This window comes from Perognathus longimembris, chromosome 3 (genome assembly GCF_023159225.1).
Source record: "Perognathus longimembris pacificus isolate PPM17 chromosome 3, ASM2315922v1, whole genome shotgun sequence".
Classification (NCBI taxonomy): domain Eukaryota; kingdom Metazoa; phylum Chordata; class Mammalia; order Rodentia; family Heteromyidae; genus Perognathus; species Perognathus longimembris.
Window position 1 is genome coordinate 93,253,924 of NC_063163.1, and position 22,439 is coordinate 93,276,362.

Genomic DNA, 22,439 nt, shown 5'->3' on the forward strand with positions numbered 1-22,439 from the left:
AGGAGGGTGTTGGTATTGGCATTGTTTGATTGGTTCCTGGGGATGCAGGTGAATTCAAATGGCCAATTTAAGTCTTGAGAGGAAAAAGCCAATTAAGAGCACAAGGCCCTGGGTTCAAACTGCAGTACCAGCACAAAACAAAACAACCAATAAACTAAGGTGTGTGGAGAGGTTCCAAGGTCCTGTCTGTCTGAAAAGCAGACTTATGAGTCCTGTTATTTTGAAAGTTCAAAATTGAGATCCAGTATTACCATTAATATTCTGTCCCAGCTCCAAAATAAAAAGGGGTTGGGAGGAGAGGGTAAAAAGTTTGTGGGACTATTTTAACCAATACCCTGAGTGTGCAGGTGTGTGTCTGCCATGCCTGTAACACTGCAGTTGTAGGTAGGAAGATTGCAGACCAAAGTTGACCCCAGGGCAAAAACCACAAGATTGTATCTGAAAAATAAGAGAAGACAAGAAGAGTCCACCACTGGTGGCTCATGCCTGTAATCTTTGCAACCCGCGAGGAGGCTGGGATCTGGAGGATTGTGGTTTGAAGCCAGCCTAGGGAGAAAAGAATGTGAGGCTTGTAATAATCAGCAAAACACCAGATTGCCATTGTAGCACAAGTGGTAGAGCACAAGTTGAGCAAGCATGTGGAATTCCAAAGGGCTTCAAATAGCCAAAACAGTCTTACAAAAGGCAAACCAACGTAGCCTGGTACCAGTGGCTTGCACCGTTATCCTCACTACTCAGGAGACTGAGATCTGAGGATTGTGGTTTGAAGTCAGCCTGGGTAGAAAAGTCCCCATTAGACTCTTATCACCAACTAACCACTCAAAAACCAGAAGTGGTGCTGTGGTAGAGTACTAGACTTGAGCAACAGAGCTCAGGGACAAGCCTTGAGTTCAAGCCCCACAACCAACAGCAATAAAAAAGGACAAACACTTCTGATTCCAAAATTTCCCAAAAGTCCAGTGCCCAGTGACTCATACCTGTCATCCTAGCTACTACGGAGGCTGAGATCTGAGGACTGTGGTTCAAAGCCAGCCCAGATAGGAAAGTCTGAGAGACTTATCTCCAATTAATTACTCACACACACAAACAAAGCTGGAAGCTGAGCTGTGGCTCAAGTGGTGGAGCACTAGGCCTGAGCTGAAAAAGCTCAGGGACAGCACCCAGGCCTCCAGTTCAGGCCCAGGCCCAGGCCTGACACAAACAAACAAACAAACGAACAACAACAACAAAACCTTCCCACAAAGCTACAGAAATCAAGACAGTGTTTTAGTGGCTTAAGTATGAACATGCCGATGAATGGAATAGAACAGAGAATTCAGAATCAGATATCTCTGTTTTTAAGACCGATAAAGGAGGGTAGGTAACAATCTTTTCAACGAATAGTTCTGGGACAACTAGATATTCACATGCAAAAAAATCCAGTTGGATCCCTATGCATCATTATGTAAGTATCAAAGACCTAAAGACCTAGTAGAAAGCATGGAAGAAAAATACATGAGATTATACTGGTGGGTCGTGATCTGCTTTAGAAACTCCAAAGGTTCCCCTTTGATCTTTGAGTGGAGGCCCAACCTTCTTGTGGCCTGGCTCATGGGATCCTACAGTACACACTCCTGTTCATCTTCCCACTTCTGTCCTCTTCCATCTTTTCTTTGCTGCTAGTGCTCCAGCTACCTTGCACCACTTCCAGTTCCTTATATGTCCTATATGCGCTCTCCATTTGGGATTTCCCAAACATTTCCTTCTGCCCATTAAAAAAAGGATTTTATTTTTATTTTTATTTTTTTGCTGAGCACCGGTGGCTCACACCTGTAATCCTAGCTACTCAGGAAGCTGAGAACTGAGGATTGTGGTCTGAAGCCAGCTTGGGCAGCCAAGTCCCCAGGGTGGCTCAGAGTGGCAGGGCACTAGCCTTGAGCAAAAATGCTCAGGCACAGTGCCTCACCCTGAGTTCAAATCCCATGACCTACAGGAAAAAAAAGTGATATACTTTTTATGGAAAAAAATTATGTTAGATGAAATTAGGATCATAGAGACACAGGACATATGTTTTTAAAATGTTTCTTTTTAATATTTATTATAAATATATATTTATATATTTATATATATAATATGTATTATATATAAATATATATAATTATAAGTATAGAGGGGTTACAGTTTTATAACTCAGGTAATGAGTACGTTTCTTTTTGGTCAGTGTCACCCCTTTCCTCTCTCTTTTCCAGTTTTTCCCTCCCATCCCCACCCACAAGTTGTCGAGTTCATTTTCAATGTGGGGTCCAGTGAGTACCACTGCTGTATTTGCTCACCTTTGTCTCTCCATACACTATGTCCTGAGGGGTCACTCTCCTTCTTCCCTCCCTCCCTTCCCAGGCCAATGTCAACAAGCTTCCTTGTTCCATTTTCACACTCAAGCATGGACTATTTAGTCAGATTTGCCATCCTTCACCTCTCCATTTAACTCCCCCAGCACTCACCTCACAGAGAGTGCATTCCACTTGCCTTTTTTTGCTAGATGTGAGTTGTGCAGGTTAATTGTTCAGAGGCTTCACCATGGTATCTCATACATATGTATACTGTACTTTAATCAGATTAACTAATATTTGTGTATATGTCTATGTAAATCTTTGTCTTTTAGGTCTAGCATCCACTACTGAGAAAACACATATGGCTTTTGTCTTTCTGAGTCTAGTTTATTTTGCTTAATATGATGGTTCCTCGATCCATTCATTTCCCTGTAAATAATGTAATTCTATTCTTCTTGGGACTGAATAATATCTATAATATATAAATATTAATTATAATTAAATGATATAAACACAATTATATGTCATATTAATATGATGTATTATATATCATATAAATATTACCATATATTAATGTGATATGTAATGTAATATAATATACAAACATATAGAATATGCAATATTATATGATGTATTTATAAATAAATATGTATTTGAAATTTGCTAAGATGGTAGATCTTAAGCATTCTCTTGACATAGAAGAAGGTAAGTCAGGTCATGGATGTATTATCTTTATTGCAGTAATCATTTCACAGTGTTTACCTGTATCAAATCATCATGTTGCCCACCTTAAATATATACAAGCTGTCATTTGCCACTCATGCCTTCACAAATTTAGAAAAAGATTTGGGGCCTCTCCACCTGCTACATGTACTTGTAAGGAGTCACTTTCTTACCTTTATTAATTATCAACATTTAAAAAAATTGACATAAGGGCTGGGAATATGGCCTAGAGGTGGAGTGCTTTCTTCATGTACAGGAAGCCCTGGGTTCGATTCCTCAGCACCACATATATAGAAAAAGCTGGAAGTGGCATTGTGGCTCAAGTGGTAGAGTGCTAGCCTTGAGCAAAAAGAAGCCAGGGACAGTGCTCAGGCCCTGAGTTCAAGGCCCGGGGGTGGGGGGAACAAGCAAAAAAAAAATTGACATAAAGGGATAACAAAAGCAAAAAACAAAATCAAGTCTGAAGTCGTCTCTCTTTTTTTTTCTTTTGGCCAGTCCTGGGCCTTGGACTCAGGGCCTGAGCACTGTCCCTGGCTTCCTTTTGCTCAAGGCTAGCACTCTGCCACCTGAGCCACAGTGCCACTTCTGGCTGTTTTCTGTATCTGTGGTGCTGGGGAATCGAACCCAGGGCCTCATGTATACGAGGCAAGCTCTCTTGCCACTAGGCCATATCCCCAGCCCTGAAGTCGTCTCTTTAGCGTACATGATGGAACGGCTAGTCTTTCTTTGTAATGCAACAAGTGCGGGAATGGAGAAAGTGCTGGGATCCTGGACCCACACTGCGATGCCGAGATAAGAGTTCATTCAGGCAAAGTAACCGTAGTAAAACGCTGCCACGGCCAAGGCGAAGATGGCGTTGGCGTTCGCCACGCTCCTCCACACTGGCTGCTCTGACGTGTCTGTGAGCTTCTTCCTCAGGGCTTCTTCCTCTTCTCTGGCCAGCTTGGGCCCTGTCTTCCGCAAGCCACAGAATAAGTTGTAGCCTCTCTTGAGACATCCACTTGGTTCCTCAGGAGGGTCTGAAACAAGGGAAAATAAGTCATGACAACAGATGGGAAGTCACATAGGGCTGTGAGGATTGACTAGACCACTTAGCAAAGCCAGAGGACTTCTGGGGGAAAATACAGATACATTTGAATATGTAAAAAACAAAAAAGCTGGGCACTGGGTGGCTCATGCCTATAATTCCAGCTTCTCAGGAATCTGACATTTGAGGATTGCGGTGCCACGCCAACTTGGGCAGTCGTCTGTGAAACTCTTAGCTCCAATTAACTACCAAAAAGCTGGAATTGGAGCTGTGTGGTTCAAGTGGTAGAGTGCTAGCTTTGAGCAAAAGAAAAAAGAAAAGCTCAGAGAAAACACCCAGGCCTTGAGTTCAAGCCCCAGGAATAGCACCAAAGAAAAAATTTGCATGGCATAAATCACTAAAATGTGCTGAAGATTTGCACCTGCTAGCCCCAGAGGGTTTTATGTCTTTAATATACAATGGATTTTTAAGACAATAAAGAATAGACCATAAACAACCCCATTTGAACATACTAGAGAGATAAATAAATTGAAACAGAACAGGACATGGGCTTTCTCTTTTTGAGTGTTAAACCCAGGGTCTTGCACTTGTTGAGCAGGTGCTCCGCTGCTGAGTCATGCTTGCAGCCCTGTTTTGTGTCATTTTTTTTTAGATAGAATCTTGTTTTCTGCCAGGGTGAGCTCCAGGCCCATGATCTCTGCCTGTTTTAGGCTTCCTCTTGTTGTTGGGATGATAGACACATGCCCCTGCATTGAACTTCCCTCTCTTTTCTGCCTGGGTCATCCAGGAACCACAATTATTCCAATTTCAGCCTGCCATGCACTTTGGGATGACAGGCGCATGCTACTGCATCCGCCTGTGGGTGGAGAAGGGATCTCACAAGCTTTTAAGAACCGTTAAATTGCAATTCTCCCATTATCAGGCTCTCAAGTAGCTCAGATTACAGGCTTAAGTCATCAGTGCTGGAGGTAAATAGTTTTTAAGATCACTGAAGAAGAGAGAAATTTACATTAAAATGAAACCAAAATATCAGTTTTCATCTATCAGTGTAAAAAATATAAAGGTTTCAGAAAGTACTATGTTAAAGAGTCTGTATAGAACTAGGCACCGGGCTGGGGAGATAGCCTAGTGGCAAGAGTGCCTGCCTCGGATACCCGAGGCCCTAGGTTCGATTCCCCAGCACCACATATACAGAAAACGGTCAGAAGCGGCGCTGTGGCTCAAGTGGCAGAGTGCTAGCCTTGAGCGGGAAGAAGCCAGGGACAGTGCTCAGGCCCTGAGTCCAAGGCCCAGGACTGGCAAAAAAAAAAAAAAAAAAAAAAAAAAAAAAAAAAAAAGAACTAGGCACTGGCAGACTTTGTAACATGGAAAACAGAATTCAGTCCTTACAGAGGGGAATTTGAAATATATAGCAAAATTGTATAGTTAATTCTTTGATCCAACAATCAAACTTCTCAAAATCAGTGCCAAAGGTGTATATTGGCAAAAATACAACAACAACAACAAAAACAACGTACAAGAATATTTTCTGTAGCATTGAAAAATTTAAGGCATACTTCTTTCTTTGAGCCATAGTGCCACTTTTGGATTTTGAGTGATTCATTGGAGGTAAGAGTCTCACAGGAACTTTTCTACCTGGGCTGGCTTTGAACTGTGATCCTCAAATCTCAGCCTTCTGAGTAGCTAGGATTATAGACATGAGTCACTGGTGCCTGGCTTTGCCTAACTTTTAAAACATATTTCTACACTCAGATATTGTGGGGAAAAATCATAGTAAAAATAAGACTATGCTTAGAAAAAATGATTCTTCAAGAGTCTTAGTTACTTGCTTAGAAGAGAAGAGAGGGTAGAAATCAATGATCCCTCCCCCACCAGAACAAACCCAAATAATATAAATGGAAAGGTACACAGATGAGACCTAAAGGTTAATGAAATAAAGAAGTTACTTTGCATCTGTGAATGAAAATAGCAAAATGAAACTCACCGAAAGCTGTTGAATAATAGAGGGTAAAAGGTATGGGAAAAGTGAGAGTAAGAGTGTGTATGTATGTGTGCGTTTGTCAGTCTGTTTCAAGTATTGTATATGCTTGTGTGAAACATTTTAGTAATCCCTCTGGACAAGTGACATACACTTAAAAAATAATAGCAGGAAATAAAACAGTGAGCACCAATGTGAGAGAGGGCAGGGTAGAGACAGTGAAGGCGGTGAATATGGTGAAAACTGTTTGTAAACGTGTGAGAACATGGAACGCTGAAGCTTGCTGAGATAGGTTTGTGAGGGAAGAAGGGATGAGAGAGAGAGAGAGAGAGAGAGAGAGAGACAGACAGACAGAAAGGGTGAATCTGATCAAAGTCTACATGTCAAAATAAAAGCCTAGGCCAAGAGCTGGTGGCTCACACCTGTAATCTTAGCTATTCATAAATCTGAGATCTGAGATCTGAGGAGCACAGCTCCAAGCCAGTCAGGACAGGAAAGGCCATGAGACTTATCTCCAATAAACCACGTAGAAAAAGCAGGAAGTGCAGCTGTGGATAAAGTGGTAGAGCACTAGCCTTCAGCAAAGAAATTCAGGGACAGTTCTGAGTTCAAGCTCCAGGACTGACACATAAACAGATAAATAACTAAATAAGCAAATAAAATAGACAAATACATAAGCAAACAAATGTCTCTCATACCACTAATTGATGCTTATTAAAGTGTAGGAAAAAAGAAAAGTAGTATAATCATAAAAGTAACAAGTGAAAAAATTTGAATTTTTTTTTTTTTGCCAGTCCTGGTGCTTGAACCCAGTGCCTGACCTTGTCCCTGGCTTCCTTTCGCTCAAAGCTAGCACTCTACCACTTGAGTCACAGGACCACTTCCAGCTTTTTCTGTTGATGTGGTACTGAGGAATCAAACCCAGGGCTTCATACATGCTAGGCAAGCACTCTACCACTAAGCCACATTCCTAGATCCACAGAGGTATTTCTACAAATGATTTACTTTGTGCTGGATCATGGTGTGAGGCCAGCTCAGGGGAAAAAGTTCATGAGATTCTATCCAAACAGAAAAAGCTGGGCAACCATGGTGTAGACCTGCCATCCCATCTATGGTGGAAGGGATAAATAGAGACATCATGGCCCAGAGGCCCATGATGGCATAAAAGCTATGAAAACCAAAATGTAAGCCAGGTTATTACCTTCCTCAATACCATCAGCAGCTTCTTCCTCCTTTTTCTCTTCAGTGTCCCAATCGATTCGTTCCTCTGTACTGTTCCGAAGAGTCCAGCACAGGCGATACAACTGACCAGAGATCATGCATAGTACATTAGTGAAGAGCAAATGTGCCCAATAATTGAATGGTAATTTAGTTATATATTTATAAAATTAAACTGGACCACAGAGTATGGATCATAAGGAAAAGACTTTCCTCAACTCTTCTCATGTACCAAGCATTTACCAATGCACTAAGCATTTAAAATAATTACTGTTTGTTTGTTTGTTTGTTTGTTTTTGGTCATGGGGCTTGAACTCTGGGGCTGGGCACTGTCCCTGAGCTCTTCAGCTCAAGGAGCCACAGCACCACTTCCAGTTTTCTGGAGGTTAATTGGAGATAAGACTCTCACAGACTTTTCTGCTTGGGATGGCTTTGAACCATGGGGTATAGAGTGCTAGTTTAGTATATGGGTACGAATGTGTCATCATGATAACTAGCCATTTTATCTGTTCTTTATGTTGGATGCCTTTAAATTTTAGTTGCTTTTCCCTTGTTCTTTATGAAACACATAATAAGTTGTTGTGGACTAACTGAAGTTAATACTCCTCTGTAATCTATTTTGGTTATCTGTTATCTGAACTCCTTCCCACTTGCCTATCTTCCAGTAACTATCATTTTTAAATTAGCTTCCTATGTATCGATCCATCGATCCATCGATCCATCGATCGATCGATCTATCAATCCATCCATCCATCCATCATCTATCTATCAGTTCTGTCGATTGAATTTAGGGCCTGGTCACTGTGTCTTTGCTTTTTTTGCTCAAAGCTTAATCTCTACCATTTGAGCTATAGCTCCACTTTGGGTATTTTTTTGGTGATTAACTGGAGATAAGAGTCTCCTAGACTTTTCTGCCCAGGCTGGCTTCAAACTATGATCCTCATACCTTCAGCCTCCTGAGTAGCTAGAATTGCAGGCCACCAGCACCCTGATGGCACATTTTTTTTTCTTTTGTCAGTCATGGGGTTTAAACTCAGGGCCTGGGTGCTGTCCCTGAGTTATTTTGCTCAAGGCAAGTGCTCCACCACTTTGAGCCACACTTCCTCTTCTTATGGTTAATTGGAGATAAGAGTCTCCCAGACTTTCCTGTCTGGACTGGCTATGAGCCATGATCCTCAGAACTCAGCCTCCTGAGTAGCTAAGATTACAGGCATGAGCTGCTGAAACCTGGCTTTGGCATACTTATTAGTTCACTGTTGCTTCTCACATACCAGGCACAAATTGTCCAGTGGATTGACTGGATTCTGATCCCTTAGGATCTTCTAACTCTGAGAGTGCCATGGCCATTGACCTGTGACTCCCATATCAGTTGCAGCTTTGGAAGATGAATAACTCTGACTTCCTTACAAGCATCTTGTCATAGTTTGTACTCACATGTACATCGGGGATGGGTTTTGTTAGGAGAGAGACTCCCAAGATGACTAGCACGGACACAGAAAAGATAATGATGGCAAAGTACAGGTAGTGCACTCCACAGATAATCTTGGGGCAGTTACTGGCAGCCAAGCAAGTCCCCGTTCCATAGGAGAATTCTGCAATCATGCGAATCAGGCCCATGGCAAGTCCGACCATTAGACCCCAGAATGCTCCCTGTAAAAAGAGACAAGGATAAAGGCAGAGTGTTTAGGAAAGATGAGAAAATCATTCTGGTAAGTGACAGTAATCACCTCACCTGCTTTCTCAGTTAAGGATTAAGTGGTGGTGGATCTCAGACAAGTTTCTCCAATAAGGAAAGTGGTTGCCTCTGGTGCCCACACACTACTCTTGTACTATTCTCTGGTTCCAGTATCCAACTGTCAACCGCTACCTAGGCTGAAGGGTTTCCTGGCTTTTTGTTTTGTAGATAGATTAAAAACTTGTGATTTTTATGCATGGATGTATGTATATATGTCTGTACATGTGTACATATATAGGTATTTACTTAGTGCCAGACCTGATGTTTGAACTGAGGGCCTGGGCATTGTCCCTGAGCTTTTGTGCTCAAAGATACCTCTCTGAGCCATAAGGTCATTTCCAGCTTTTTGGTAGTTAATTGGAGGTAAGAGTCTCATGGAATTTCCTGCCTGAGTTGGCTTTGAATGATAATCCTCAGATCTCAGCCTTCTGGAAAATTAGGATTACAGGTGTGAGAAACCAATGCCTGGAGATTAAAATTTTTGTTTGTTTGTTTGTTTGTGTGTGTGTGTGTGTGTGTGTGTGTGTGTGTGTGTGTGTGTGTGTGTGTGTGTGTGTTGGTTTGAGGGCTTGAGCTCAGGGCCTGGATACCGCTGTCCCTTAGCTTTTTTCCTCAAGGCTAATGCTTTATCAATGGAGCCACAGCTCCACTCTGGATTTTTTGATGGTAAATTGGATATGAATCTGACTGGGCTTTGATTCTCAGATCTCAACTTTTCAAGTAGCTAGGATTTTATGTCTAAGACATTGACATTGGTGCATGGTCTCCCTGATATGTGGTTGTTGGAGGGGGTGGCGAGAACAGTAGAGATCATGTCTGGAAAATAACAAACTTCTTTTCAAATGCTATTTCTACATGTTTTGGTCAGCGACTTTACATCATGTCTCTAAAACCAAACAATTACTAAATAAACATAAAAGGTCTAGGATAGACCTGCCAGGAGCACAATAGCTCAACAGCTACATACATATGAGTATATAAGATGAGGCTAAGCAAAATGAACTCCAAGAAATGGAACAGGAGGATTTTACTGTTGTCATTATGTTTAATGTACTAGGTGAATTTCCTTTGATGTACCCCCTGTGGTCCCTGTATATGATTCTGGTACACTAGATATTGTATATATGCTTATATGAACTGGGGAAGGGAAAGAAAAATGAAGGAGGGTGTAACAAATATGACAAGAAATGTACTCAATACCTTACTATGTAACTATACCCTCTCTGTACATCACCTTATCAATAAAATTTAATTAAAAAAAGACATTGGTGCCTGGTTTTTGTGATTTATTTAGTAGAATTAATAGACTTCTATGATTTGTTATACAACTTGCCAAGGTAAATAGTTTTGAGAGGTCTATGAAGTCTGATAATTAAGCATATTTATTTTCTCTGAGAAATGATGGTGGTTGGGATTGGAGGTGTGGCTCAGTTAGTAGCATGCTAGCTGATGAGGGAAAGCATCAGGTGCTAAGTTTGAGTCTTGGTCTCAGACCTTAAAAAAAAAAAGAAGAAACTATGGTGTCTGGAAACGTGTGTCCTTTTTGTGCCTTGTATAAAATGCTATGTTTTATGCAAACAATACTGCATGGAGATTAAGTGTATAACTTTGTTGAAGGAATTCACGCGCTATGAAAGCACATACATCAGAAATTATGCTACACTTGTTACCTCATCAGAAAGTCATCATAATAAGGCTCACATCTAGGAATAATGAAGGGATTAAATATACATGGCCAACAACAATCAACTATTTATAGATTAATTAATTGACCTATTGCAAATTGCTATTGCAATTAGCTGTCTTTGTATGGTAGATTTTCTTCTCAGCATTTCATATATGTTACTACTTTTAGTCCTCACAGCAAACTCATAGGTAGGATTATCTACCTATATAGGTAGGACTACTGCAATCGTTTTCTTTTTAAAATTTTTATTGACAAACTGATGTACAGAGAAGTTACAGTTTCATACGTTAGGCATTGAATACATTTCTTGTACTGTTTGTTACCTCATCCATCATTCCCCCCTTCCCTTCCCCCTTCCCCTTTCCCCCCATGAGTTGTTCAGTTCATTTACACCAGTTTTGCAAGTATTGCTTTTGTAGTTGTTTGTATTTTTTTTTACTCTATATACCACTGTTTACCAGTATACATGGTTTCCAATATACTCAGATAAGATGCAGAGATAGTGTAGGTACAACCACAGGAAGGGGATACAAGAGGATCATCAATAATAAAAGCTACAGTTACACATAGCACATTGACAGTAGTTACAACAATGATATAACAATTGTTTCCATAACATGGAGTTCATTTCACTTAGCATCATCTTATGTGTTCATAAGGGTATAGCTATTGGGCTCTTGTGATATTCTGCTGTGACTAGCCTAAACCTGTGCTAATTATTCCCTATAAGGGAGACCATAGAGTCCATGTTTCTTTGGGTCTGGCTCACTTCACTTAGTATAACTTTTTCCAAGTCCTTCCATTTCCTTACAAATGGGTCAATGTCATTCGTTCTGATAGAGGCATAAAATTCCATTGTGTATATGTACCACGTTTTCCTGATCCATTCGTCTACTAAGGTACATCTGGGTTGGTTCCAGATTCTAGCTATGACTATGACAAATTGTGCTGCGATGAACATTGTTGTGCTGGTGGCTTTAGTGTGATTTTGTTTATGGTCTTATGGATAGATACCCAAAAGTGGGGCTGCTGGGTCATAGGGGAGCTCTATGTTTAGCCTTCTGAGGAATCTCCATACTGCTTGCCAGAGTGGCTGAACCAGTTTACATTCCCACCAACAATGAAATAGGGTTCCCTTTTGGCCACAGCCCCTCCAACAATTGTTATTGTTGGTTTTCTTTGTTTTTGTTTTTGGCCAGTCCTGGGCCTTGAACTCAGGGCCTGAGCACTGTCTCTGGCTTCTTTTTGCTCAGGGCTACACTCTGTCACTTGAGCCACAGCGCCACTTCTGCCATTTTCTATATATGTGGTGCTGAGGAATCGAACCCAGGGCTTCATCTATACAAGGCAAGCACTCTTGCCACTAGGCCATATTCCCAGCCCGGTTTTCTTGATATAGGACATTCTTACTGGGGTGAGATGGAATCTCAATGTTGTTTTGATTTGCATTTCTTTTATGGACAGTGATGTAGAAAACCATTCTCATTTCCTCCTCAGAGAAGTCTCTTTTTAATTCTTTAGCCCACTTGATGAAGGGGCTATTGGTTCTTTGAGGATTTGTTTTGGAAGAATGTATTTTTTTAAGTTCTGCATATATTTTAGATACGAGGCCTTTGTCCGTTGTATGGCCAGTAAAGATCTTTTCCCAATCTGTGGGCTTTCTGTTTATCTTGCGAGCTATGTCCTTTGAACTGCAGAAGCTCTGCAGTTTGATGCAGTCCCATTTGTCCAACCTTTCTTTGATTTGTAGCCTTTCTGGGTCTTTGTTAAGGAAGTTCCGTCCTGTGCCAAGGAGCCCAAGTGTTTCTCCTACTCCTTCCGTTAGTGTTTTCAGGGTATCTGTTTTGATTTCGAGGTCTTTGATCCATTTGGAATTGATTTTGGTACAGGGTGATATATAAGGATCTAGTTTTAGTTTGTTGCATGTGTTGAACCAGTTTTGCCAGCACCATTTGTTAAAGAGGCTGTCTTTCTTCCATCCTATTTTTTTAAGCTCCTTTATCAAAGATCAAGTAGACGTAGTTCTGTGGGTTCATTTCTGAGTCTTCAATTCTGTTCCATTGGTCTTCAGGCCTGTTTCGGTGCCAATACCAAGCTGTTTTTTTTTTTTTTTTTTTTATTACTATAGCTTTATAATACAGCTTGAAGTTGGGTATTGTAATTCCTCCAGCACTGTTCTTTCTGCTTAGGATTGTTTTTGCTATTCTGGGTCTTTCATTGTTCCATATGAATTTCTGGATTGCTTCCTCTATTTCATTAAAAAATGGTGTTGGAATATTAATGGGCATTGCATTGAATTTGTAGATAGCCTTTGGCAATATTGCTATTTTGATTATATTAATCCTCCCAATCCAGGAACATGGGAGGTTTTTCCATTTCCTTAGTTCTGCCTTAATTTCATTTTTCATGTTTTTAAAGTTCTCATCATAGAGGTCTTTCACTTCTTTGGTTAAGGTTATTCCTAGGTACTTTATGTTTTTTGAGGCTATTGCAAATGGAATTGCTTTCCTGATTTTAGCCTTGGCATTTGGGTCATTAGCATATAGAAATGCCATTGATTTTTGAGGGTTTATTTTATATCCTGCAACTTTGCCAAAGTTTTGGATCAGCTCTAGTAGCTTGGGAGTAGAGTCTATGGGGTTCTTTAGGTATAGGATCATGTCATCCGTGAAGAGAGAAAGTTTAACTTCATCTTTTCCTTTTTGGATCCCCTTTATATTTTCTTCTTGCCTAATTGCTCTGGCTAGGAATTCTAGTACTATGTTGAAGAGAAGGAGAGAGAGTGGACATCCCTGTCTTGTTTCTGATTTTAAAGGGCTTTAAAGGGCTTTAGTTTTTCACCATTTAAAGTTATGCTTGCTGTTGGTTTGTCATAAACTGCCTTGATTATATTCAGGAATGTTCCCTGGAATCCAAGTTTTTCCAGGGCTTTTAGCATAAATGGGTGCTGGATTTTATGAAACGCTTTTTCTGCATCCAGTGATATAACCATGTGGTTCTTTACCTTGCTCCGGTGTTGATGTGGTGGATTACATTAATTGACTTGCGTATATTGAACCAACTTTGCATCCCTGGGATGAATCCAGTTTTTTGTTTTTTTTTAAAAGTTTTTATTATCAAACTGATGTACAGAGAGGTTACAGTTTCATACGTTAGGCATTGGATACATTTCTTGCACTGTTTGTTATCTTGTCCCTCATACCCCCCTCTCCCCTCCCCCTTACCCTTTCCCCCCCTGAGGTGTTCAGTTCATTTACACCAAACAGTTTTGCAAGTATTGCTTTTGTAGTTGTTTCTCTTTTTTTTACCCTGTGTCTCTCAATTTTGGTATTCCCTTTCAATTTCCTAGTTCTAATACCAGTATACACGGTTTCCAATATACTCAGATAAGATTACAGAGATAGTGTAGATACAATCACAGGAAGGTGATACAAGAACATCATCAATAGTAGAAGCTACAGACACACATGGGACATTGAAAGTAGTTACAACTGTGATATAACAATCATTTCCATAACATGGAGTTCATTTCACTTAGCATCATCTTATGTCATCATAACGGTATAGCTATTGGGCTCTTGTGATATTCTGCTGTGACTTGCCTAAACCTGTGCTAATTATTCCCAATAAGGGAGACCATAGAGTCCATGTTTCTTTGGGTCTGGCTCACTTCACTTAGTATAATTTTTTCCAAGTCCTTCCATTTCCTTACAAATGGGGCAATGTCATTCTTTCTGATAGAGGCATACAATTCCATTGTGTATATGTACCACATTTTCCTGATCCATTCGTCTACGGAGGGGCATCCGGGTTGGTTCCAGATTTTCCCTATGACAAATTGTGCTGCAATGAACATTGTTGTGCTGGTGGCTTTACTGTGATTTTGTTTGTGTTTTTTTGGATAGATACCCAAAAGTGGAGTTACTGGGTCATAGGGGAGTTCTACATTTAGCCTTCTGAGGAATCTCCATACTGCTTGCCAGAGTGGCTGAACCAGTTTACATTCCCACCAACAATGAAGTAGGGTTCCCTTTTGGCCACATCCCCTCCAACAATTGTTATTGTTAGTTTTCTTGATATATGACATTCTTACTGGGGTGAGATGGAATCTCAATGTTGTTTTGATTTGCATTTCTTTTATTGCCAGTGATGTAGAGCACTTTTTAATATGTCTCTTGGCCATTCTCATTTCCTCATCAGAGAAGTCTCTTTGTAAGTGTTTAGCCCACTTGATGAGGGGGCTATTGGTTCTTTGCAGTTTTGTTTTGGAAGAAGGTGATTTTTTTAGTTCTGCATATATTTTAGAGATGAGGCCTTTGTCTGTTGAATGTCTGGTAAAGATCTTCTCCCAGTCTGTGGGCTTTCTGTTTATCTTGCGAGCTATGTCCTTTGCCGTGCAGAAGCTCTGAAGTTTGATGCAGTCCCATTTGTCCAACCTTTCTTTGATTTGTAGCCTTTCTGGGTCTTTGTTAAGGAAGTCCGTCCTGCGCCAAGGAGCCCAAGTGTTTCTCCTACTCCTTCCTTTAGTGTTTTTAGGGTGTCTGTTTTGATTTCGAGGTCTTTAATCCATTTGGAATTGATTTTGGTGCAGGGTGATATATAAGGATCTAGTTTTAGTTTGTTGCATGTGTTGAGCCAGTTTTTCCAGCACAATTTGTTAAAGAGGCTATCTTTCTTCCAAACTATTGTTTTAGCCCCTTTATCAAAGATTAAGTAGGCGTAGTTCTGTCGTTCATTCCCGGGTCTTCAATTCTGTTCCATTGGTCTTCAGGCCTGTTCCTGGGATGAATCCAGTTTGATCATGGTGTATGATTTTTTTTTTTTTTGATGACCTGTTGAATTCGATTGGCCAGAATTTTGTTGAGAATTTTTGCATCTGTGTTATCAGGGAAATTGGTCTATATTTCTCTTTCCGTGATGAGTCCCTGCCTGGTTTTGGGATGAGGGTTATACTGGCTTCATAGAATGTATCTGGCAGTGAACGTTCTCTTTCAATTTCATTGAAGAGTTTGAGAAATATTGGTGTGAGTTATGTTTTGAAGGCCTTGTAGAATTCTGCTGTGAATCCGTCTGGACCTGGGCTTTTCTTGGTGGGAGATCACTTATTGCCATTTCTATTTCAATGCTGGATATGGGTCTGTTTAGAAGGTTTAAATCTTCATGGTTGAGTTTGGGGATATCAATTTTTTCTAGGAAATCATCCATTTCTTCCAAGTTCTCGAATTTGTTGGCATAAAGGTTTTCAAAATAGTCCCTTATTGTGTTCTGAATTTTGGTTATTTCTGTGGTGATGTTACCTGTTTCATCTCTGATCTTGTTTATTTGAGTGTGTTGCCTTTGTTTTTTGGTCAGGTTTGCTAGGGGTCTGTCTATTTTGCTGATTTTTTCAAAGAACCAACTCTTTGTTGATTCCTTCGGTGGTTGTTTTTTTTTTTTGCCTCTAATTCATTTAATTTTGATTTGATTTTAACTATTTGCTCCCATTTATTGACTTGGGGTTTGGCTTGTTGTTCTCTTTTTAGGAGATTAAGGTGCTTTCTTAAATTATTGAGTTGCTGTTTCTCCAGTTTGTTAATGTAGGCACTCAGAGATATAAATTTTCCTCTGAGTACTGCCTTTGCTGTGTCCCAAAGGAGCTAGTATTTTGTGTACTCATCTTGGTTGAATTCCATAAACATTTGAATTTCTGTTTTAATTTCCTCAATGACCCACTGATGGTTCAGCAGTGTGTTGTTTAGTCTCTATGAATTGTAGGATTTTTGCGGTGGCTGTTTGAGTTGAGCTCTAATTTTATTCCATTGTGGTCTGAGAGAATGCAGGTAATGTTTCAATACTTCTGAATTTGTACAGATTTTCTTTGTGCCCTAAGATGTGTTCTATTTTGGACAACGGTCCATGTGCTGCTGAAAAGAATGTGTATTCTGTTGTTGCTGGATGGAATATTCTGTAGATGTCTGTTAAGTCTAATTGGTCTATAAAATTGTTTAGTTCTGTGGTTCCTTTGTTCAGTTTTTGGCATGTTGATCTGTCCAGAGGTGACAGTGGAGTGTTAAAGTCCCCAACTATAAATGTGTTTGGGTCTATGAGTGCTTTTAGAGTCAATAGTGTTTGTTTGATGAAGTTGGGGGCTCCCATATTTGGTGTATAGATATTTAGGATGGTTATATCTTTCTGTAGGAGAGATCCTTTTATTAGTATGTAGTAACCTTTGTCTCTTCTTACCTTTTTAAATTTGAAGTCAATTTTGTCTGATACTAGGATTGCAACTCCAGCCTGCTTATGGGGGTCATTTGCTTGGTAGATTTGATTCCAGCCTTTCACTTTTAGAAGATGTTTACTTTTGCTGGATAGATGTGTCTCTTGGAGGCAGCAGAAAGATGGATCTTGATTTTTGATCCATCTTATGAGCCTATTGTTTGATTGGAGAATTAAGTCCATTAATGTTGAGAGTTAAGTTTGGGAGATGATAATTTGTCCCTTTCATTATAGCTATCTTGTTAAAAGCTGTGTCTTCCCAATTCTTGATCTAATATTCTGGTTTTCTATTTAGGGTGCATTTCTCGGTCTGTATTGTGATCTTGATTATTTTCCCTGTATAGTACATCGTTGAGGATTTTCTGTAAAGCTGGTTTGGTGGAGCTATATTGTTTCAGTTTTTCCTTACTGTGGAAGACTTTTATTTGACCTTTGGCTATGAATGAGAGTTTGGCTGGGTACAGTATTCTTGGTTGGTAGTTATTTTTATTTAGGGTTTGGTATACTCATTCCAGACTCTCCTTGCTTTCATGGTCTCTGCTGAGAAATCTGGGAGTAATTCTGATTGGTTTTCCTTTATATGTGATTATTTTCTTCTCCCTAACAGCTTTAAGGATTCTTTCCTTGGACTCTATTAATCCTGTTTTGATCACAATGTGTCTATGGGATGTCCTATTCTGGTCAGGTCGGTTTAGGCTTCTAAATGCTTCTTGTATCTGTATAGGCCTATTATTCTGGATATTTGGGAAGTTCTTGGCTAATATTCTGTTAAATAGGTTGCCTATTCCATTAACTTCTTTCTCTAGGTTTTCCTCATACCTATTAGCCTTAAATTGGGCTTCCTGATTGTGTCTTGGAGCTCCTGGAGTGATCTGTTTTGTTGACTGGATTGGTTTTGTATTGATTTTTGATCTTTCTTTATAGCTTCTAGGGAATCTTCAGCTCCTGAGATTCAATCCTCTGCTTCAGCTAGTCAGGACTGTAGGCTAGCTACTTGATTTCGAATCTCTTTTCCTTCTGACTGGTCTTTCCTGATGATTTCCATGTCCTTGGTATAATTATCTCTTAGGTCATGCATGGACTTCTTTACTTCATTAACTTCATTAATTTGGTTTTGAGTGCTGTCTCTCAAATCTTTTAGCTGGGTAGCTATCTTTTCATTTGACTCTTGAAGTTCATTTATCTTTCTATTTGTGGAGGCCATGAAATAGTCTATTACTTTATGGAAGGATTGATGTATTGATTCAAACTTTTCATTTATCATGTTTATCAGTAAACTTTGTAGGGTATTTTGAGGGTTCTATTTTATGTCTTTGATTGACTGCTCTGCTTCCTGCTTGTTTTGAGTGGGAGATAAGACTCCATTGTTTACCATCTTTCTTGTGTTTCTTCTGCCCATTTGGATTGGGAATGCCAATCTACAAGGACCTGTGAGCACTGTTTAAGATCCAAAGCAGACCTTACCAAGCACTGTTGTGTAAATCTTAGAAATTCACTATTATATACAGATACCTTGTATACCTGATTATAAAATTAGATTTGGTGTACCTAAAGAATACAATTTCAATATAACAACTAATCCTGAGCCCTGTTTTCAGTAGTTACTTATTTACTGTTACAACCCTATGAGCAATTTTTGTTCTTATATTAAGTTCTTTTTGGACTGGCTTTCTCTATGAACCCTTTTGATTCACTCTGATTGAGCAGGGATAGCCTCTATCCAATAACCAGGGGTAAATGGAATCTGGAGGTCCTGAAAGTAAATCAGGAGGGTAGGTTAGAGGTAGAGAAGAGAATAGAGTAAAATGTATGGGGCGAGGTGATGATTTTGGTTTAGTTTCAGTGGCGTGGAAATGTGGAGAAGAGTAGAATCAGTAGAAAGAACAGGTTAAAATTATAGACAATGGAGAGTTAGCAGAAAAGAGTGAAGGTTTTTTCACTGGAAAGAAATTTTAAAGAAAGAGAATGTGAAGAGAGAAACAAAGAAAAAATACTGGAAGACAAATGCACAAAACAGAGAAAAATTATTTAAAAAAAAATTTAAAAAAACCTGATAAAACAAACAAATAAAAATGGAAAACAAGAAACCAACGAAGTCTCAGAAATGAAAAAAAAAAAAAAAGAAGTTTAAAAAATGGAGTCTTCCTTGTTTGGGTGGGCTTTCTTTAGTCTCTGGCTTCCTTGTGATGGTCTGCAGTCTATTTTGCTGCTTGGCTGGTTTGACTTGCTTTCAGTTTTCTGGGGTGGATCTGCTTTGACCCTCTCCCCGTTAGTGAAATCCTGGGGCTATGTGGTTTGCACAGCTTGCAGGTAGGCCTTGGGTGTCCTCTGTAGATGGGGAATGTGAACAGTCTTGGGAACCGTGGCTCCTCCCGTCTGCTTTGGGGCTGCTGCCTTTAATGCCTGGCTTTGAATAGGCTGTGGACTCAGCAGGGCGGGGCGCCTCTGGCCTGGTTTACCTGGCTGAGAGTCGCTTGCCTGGGGAAGGTTCCTCCCTCCTGGGTGGGGCAGCCTCCTTGGTGGAGTTGGCTATGGAATTCAGCTCAGTTTGGGGCTGGGAATTGGGCTTCCTCTGTGATGGGACTGTTTATCTGTCTCAGGAACTGTTTGTTCTCCTGTCTGGTTGTTCAGTGCCACTGGTAGCTGCTCGCCGCTTTCAGTTTTAATTTAGAAATTCTGGCAGGCAGGGTGGGGCACCTCTGGCTGTGTTCACCTGAGTGTGTGAGCTGGGGCCAGGACGAGCCTCCTGCCTGGGCAGGGGTCGTTCTCCTGGGCAGAGCTGGCTCTCACTGATTGGTCCCTCTTGCCCTTTTCAAAGATGGCCCCTTTGTCCTCACTTTCCCTAGCCCTGCTTTAGTTCCAGTCTGGTCTGACTCTATGCCAGTGTCAAAGATGGCGCTTTGCTCTGGCAGTGGGGGAAAGGCTACCTCCCAGAAGCTGCTCTGTGGGTGTGAGTGAGAATGTCTTTTGTGGGGTACTCATGCTTTCTCTGCGAATTCAGCCTGTCCGTGCTCAGCCTGCGATCTGCATCTGTCTGCTGCTGTCTGGAGGATTTCTCCCTGGTCACCGCTGTGTGCTTTAGGTGTGCAGAGTGTGGGGCTCTGTGTCAGCGCTGGCACTGACGTGGTGGCTGGACACCGCCCGGAGCTCAAATCTGTGTTTTCAGGCCAGCACAGTCGATTTTTCCTTCCTGGCCAGAATCCCTGTATTGTTATAACTTACTTGGGCTGTCTTTCTAGGAGTAAAAGTTTCACTGGAGTAGTAAAACTGTGATGTTGGAGGGAGCTCAGCTTGGGCTCTGCTGCTCCTCCGCCCTCTTCCCGGAAGTCTTTGAAATCATTTTCATTAAACAGAAAGTGAGGTTATTTGTTTTAGAATATCATATGGTTATGTGGTAGAGGCATCATTCAGCCTGATAACTTATTTCCTGAACTTGCTGTGTTCCTCAGTACTGTCCTGACTATAGACATAATATTTTGGAAGAAACAAAGGGTTTGTAGGCATAGAGAATATAAATGGAAAGTATCCTCACTCTTTAGTAAGAACGAGGAATTGTGGCGACCACAGCTGAAACTGAGATAGGACTTAAATTGCAAAGGTAGGGCAGGAAGTATGTAGGTGGCTTCCTTAGTGGGAAAGAGAAAAAGTTCCTTTTTCTCACTCCAGCAAGGAAAGTTCCCCAGTTTTCACCTACCTGTTCATTGACTCTTTTGCAGAAGATGGCAAGCAGAAAGACAGCTGCAATGGGAGGTCCGAGGTAGCTAGAAATTGCTTCTGTGTAATGGATCAGCTGCCCACCTTGAGAGACCTCTACTAAGGGGACCCAGAGGATGCTGGTGACAATTAATACAATGACAAATACCCTGGGAAGAAAGCAAAATGACTTCAGTATGAAACAGAAACATTACAGGTACCTCTACTGGGCTTTAGTTTGCAAATTTATTTGGTGCCAGCCATTGGTTTCAAAACAAAAATCAAACTCCTTGACTTGACATGATGGGCTTTGCTAAGGGATTATCTGTGAGTATAAAAGAATTACTTGAGCCAGGCATCAGTGGCTCACACCTCTAGTCCTAGCTACTCAGGAGGCTGAGTAGTAATCTGGAGAGTTGTGGTTTATAGCCAGCTTGGGAATAAGACTTAATCTCCAAAATAACCAGTAGAAATGCCTGACTGGAGGGGTGGCTCAAGTGATAGAGCACCATCTAAGCAAGCAAACTGCTGAAGTGCTTAGGCTAGTCACAGCAGATGATCACAAGAGCCCAATAGCTATACCCTTATGAACACATAAGATGATGCTAAGTGAAATGAACTCCATGTTATGGAAATGACTGTTATATCATGGTTGTAATTACTTTCAACATATGATGTGAAACCATAGCTTCTATTATTGATGACCCTCTTGTATCCTCTTCCTGTGGTTGTACCTGCACTATCTCTGTATCTTATCTGAGTATATTGGAAATCATGTATAGTGGTATTAGAACTAGGAAACTGAAAGGGAATACCAAAATTGAGAAACACAAGGTAAAAAGCCAAACGACTACAAAAGCAATACTTGCAAAACTGTTTGGTGTAAATCAATTGAACAACTCATGGGGAGAAAGGGAAAGGGAGAGGGGGAAGAGGGGAATGAGGGAGGAGGTAACAAACAGTGCAAGAAATGTATCTAATGCCTAACGTATGAAACTGTAACCTCTCTGTACATCAGTTTGACAATAAAAAAACAACAACAAACTGCTGAAGTGCAAGATCCTGAGTTCAAACTCTGGTACCAGGAACACAAATCATGGTAACTTCATCTGTGATATTAAATGCTCACTCATAAAACAGCTCAAATGTTGTCTACTAGCAACATATATTCTTAGAAATAAACAAAATGTTGGTTTTATTAGTGAGCAATTATTTGAACAAAGAAGAAAACAGATGCCCATTTTTGCCTTTTCCTTGCTTAAGGGACACTAAGTTTGTTTTAATAGGTAAGAATTAAACAACTTTATATATTGCAGCATGTTGGATGAATTGACAAGAAACAGTAATCTGTGCACTTATCTCTCCTAATACTCCATAGCACAGGTTAAAACATTGGCTAGTGGAAACCTGGTGCTAGTGGTTCATGCCTGTAATCCTAACTACTTAGGAGGCTGAGATCTGAACATTGAGGTTCAAAGTCAGCCTGGGCAGGAAAGTCAATGAGACATTTATCTCCAATTAACGAGCATAGAAAGCCAAAAGTGGAGTTGTGGCTCATGTTGTAGAGAGCCAGCCTTGAGTGCAAAAGCTACAGGACAAGGCTGAGACCCTGAGTTCAAGCCCCAGTACTGGCACAAAAAATACTGGCTGGTGGTAAAAGACTATTAGAAGACCCTAGGGTCCAAGAAACATTACTTATTCAATTTTCCTTCCTTTGCTTTCCTTCCTTCCTTCTTCTCTTTCTTCTTACTTTTCCAAATGGCAGTGTCTTCTGTGTTTGTTGTATAAAGAAATGAAAACAATAGTTCACTAGA

General features: G+C 40.5%; 1 protein-coding gene across 1 annotated transcript in view; it reads right to left on the reverse strand.

Annotated features, from left to right (window-relative positions):
* Positions 1–3,836: 3,836 nt before the first annotated feature.
* Positions 3,837–22,439, reverse strand: part of LOC125347995 (solute carrier family 5 member 4-like) — a 53,815-nt gene continuing 35,212 nt past the window's right edge. The window contains exons 12-15 of the mRNA XM_048340934.1: positions 20,627–20,795; positions 8,690–8,905; positions 7,239–7,341; positions 3,837–4,051 (exon numbers count right to left, since the gene is read on the reverse strand). Coding sequence (XP_048196891.1) covers positions 3,837–4,051; positions 7,239–7,341; positions 8,690–8,905; positions 20,627–20,795 — 703 coding nt within the window. The remainder of the gene's footprint in view (positions 4,052–7,238; positions 7,342–8,689; positions 8,906–20,626; positions 20,796–22,439) is intronic.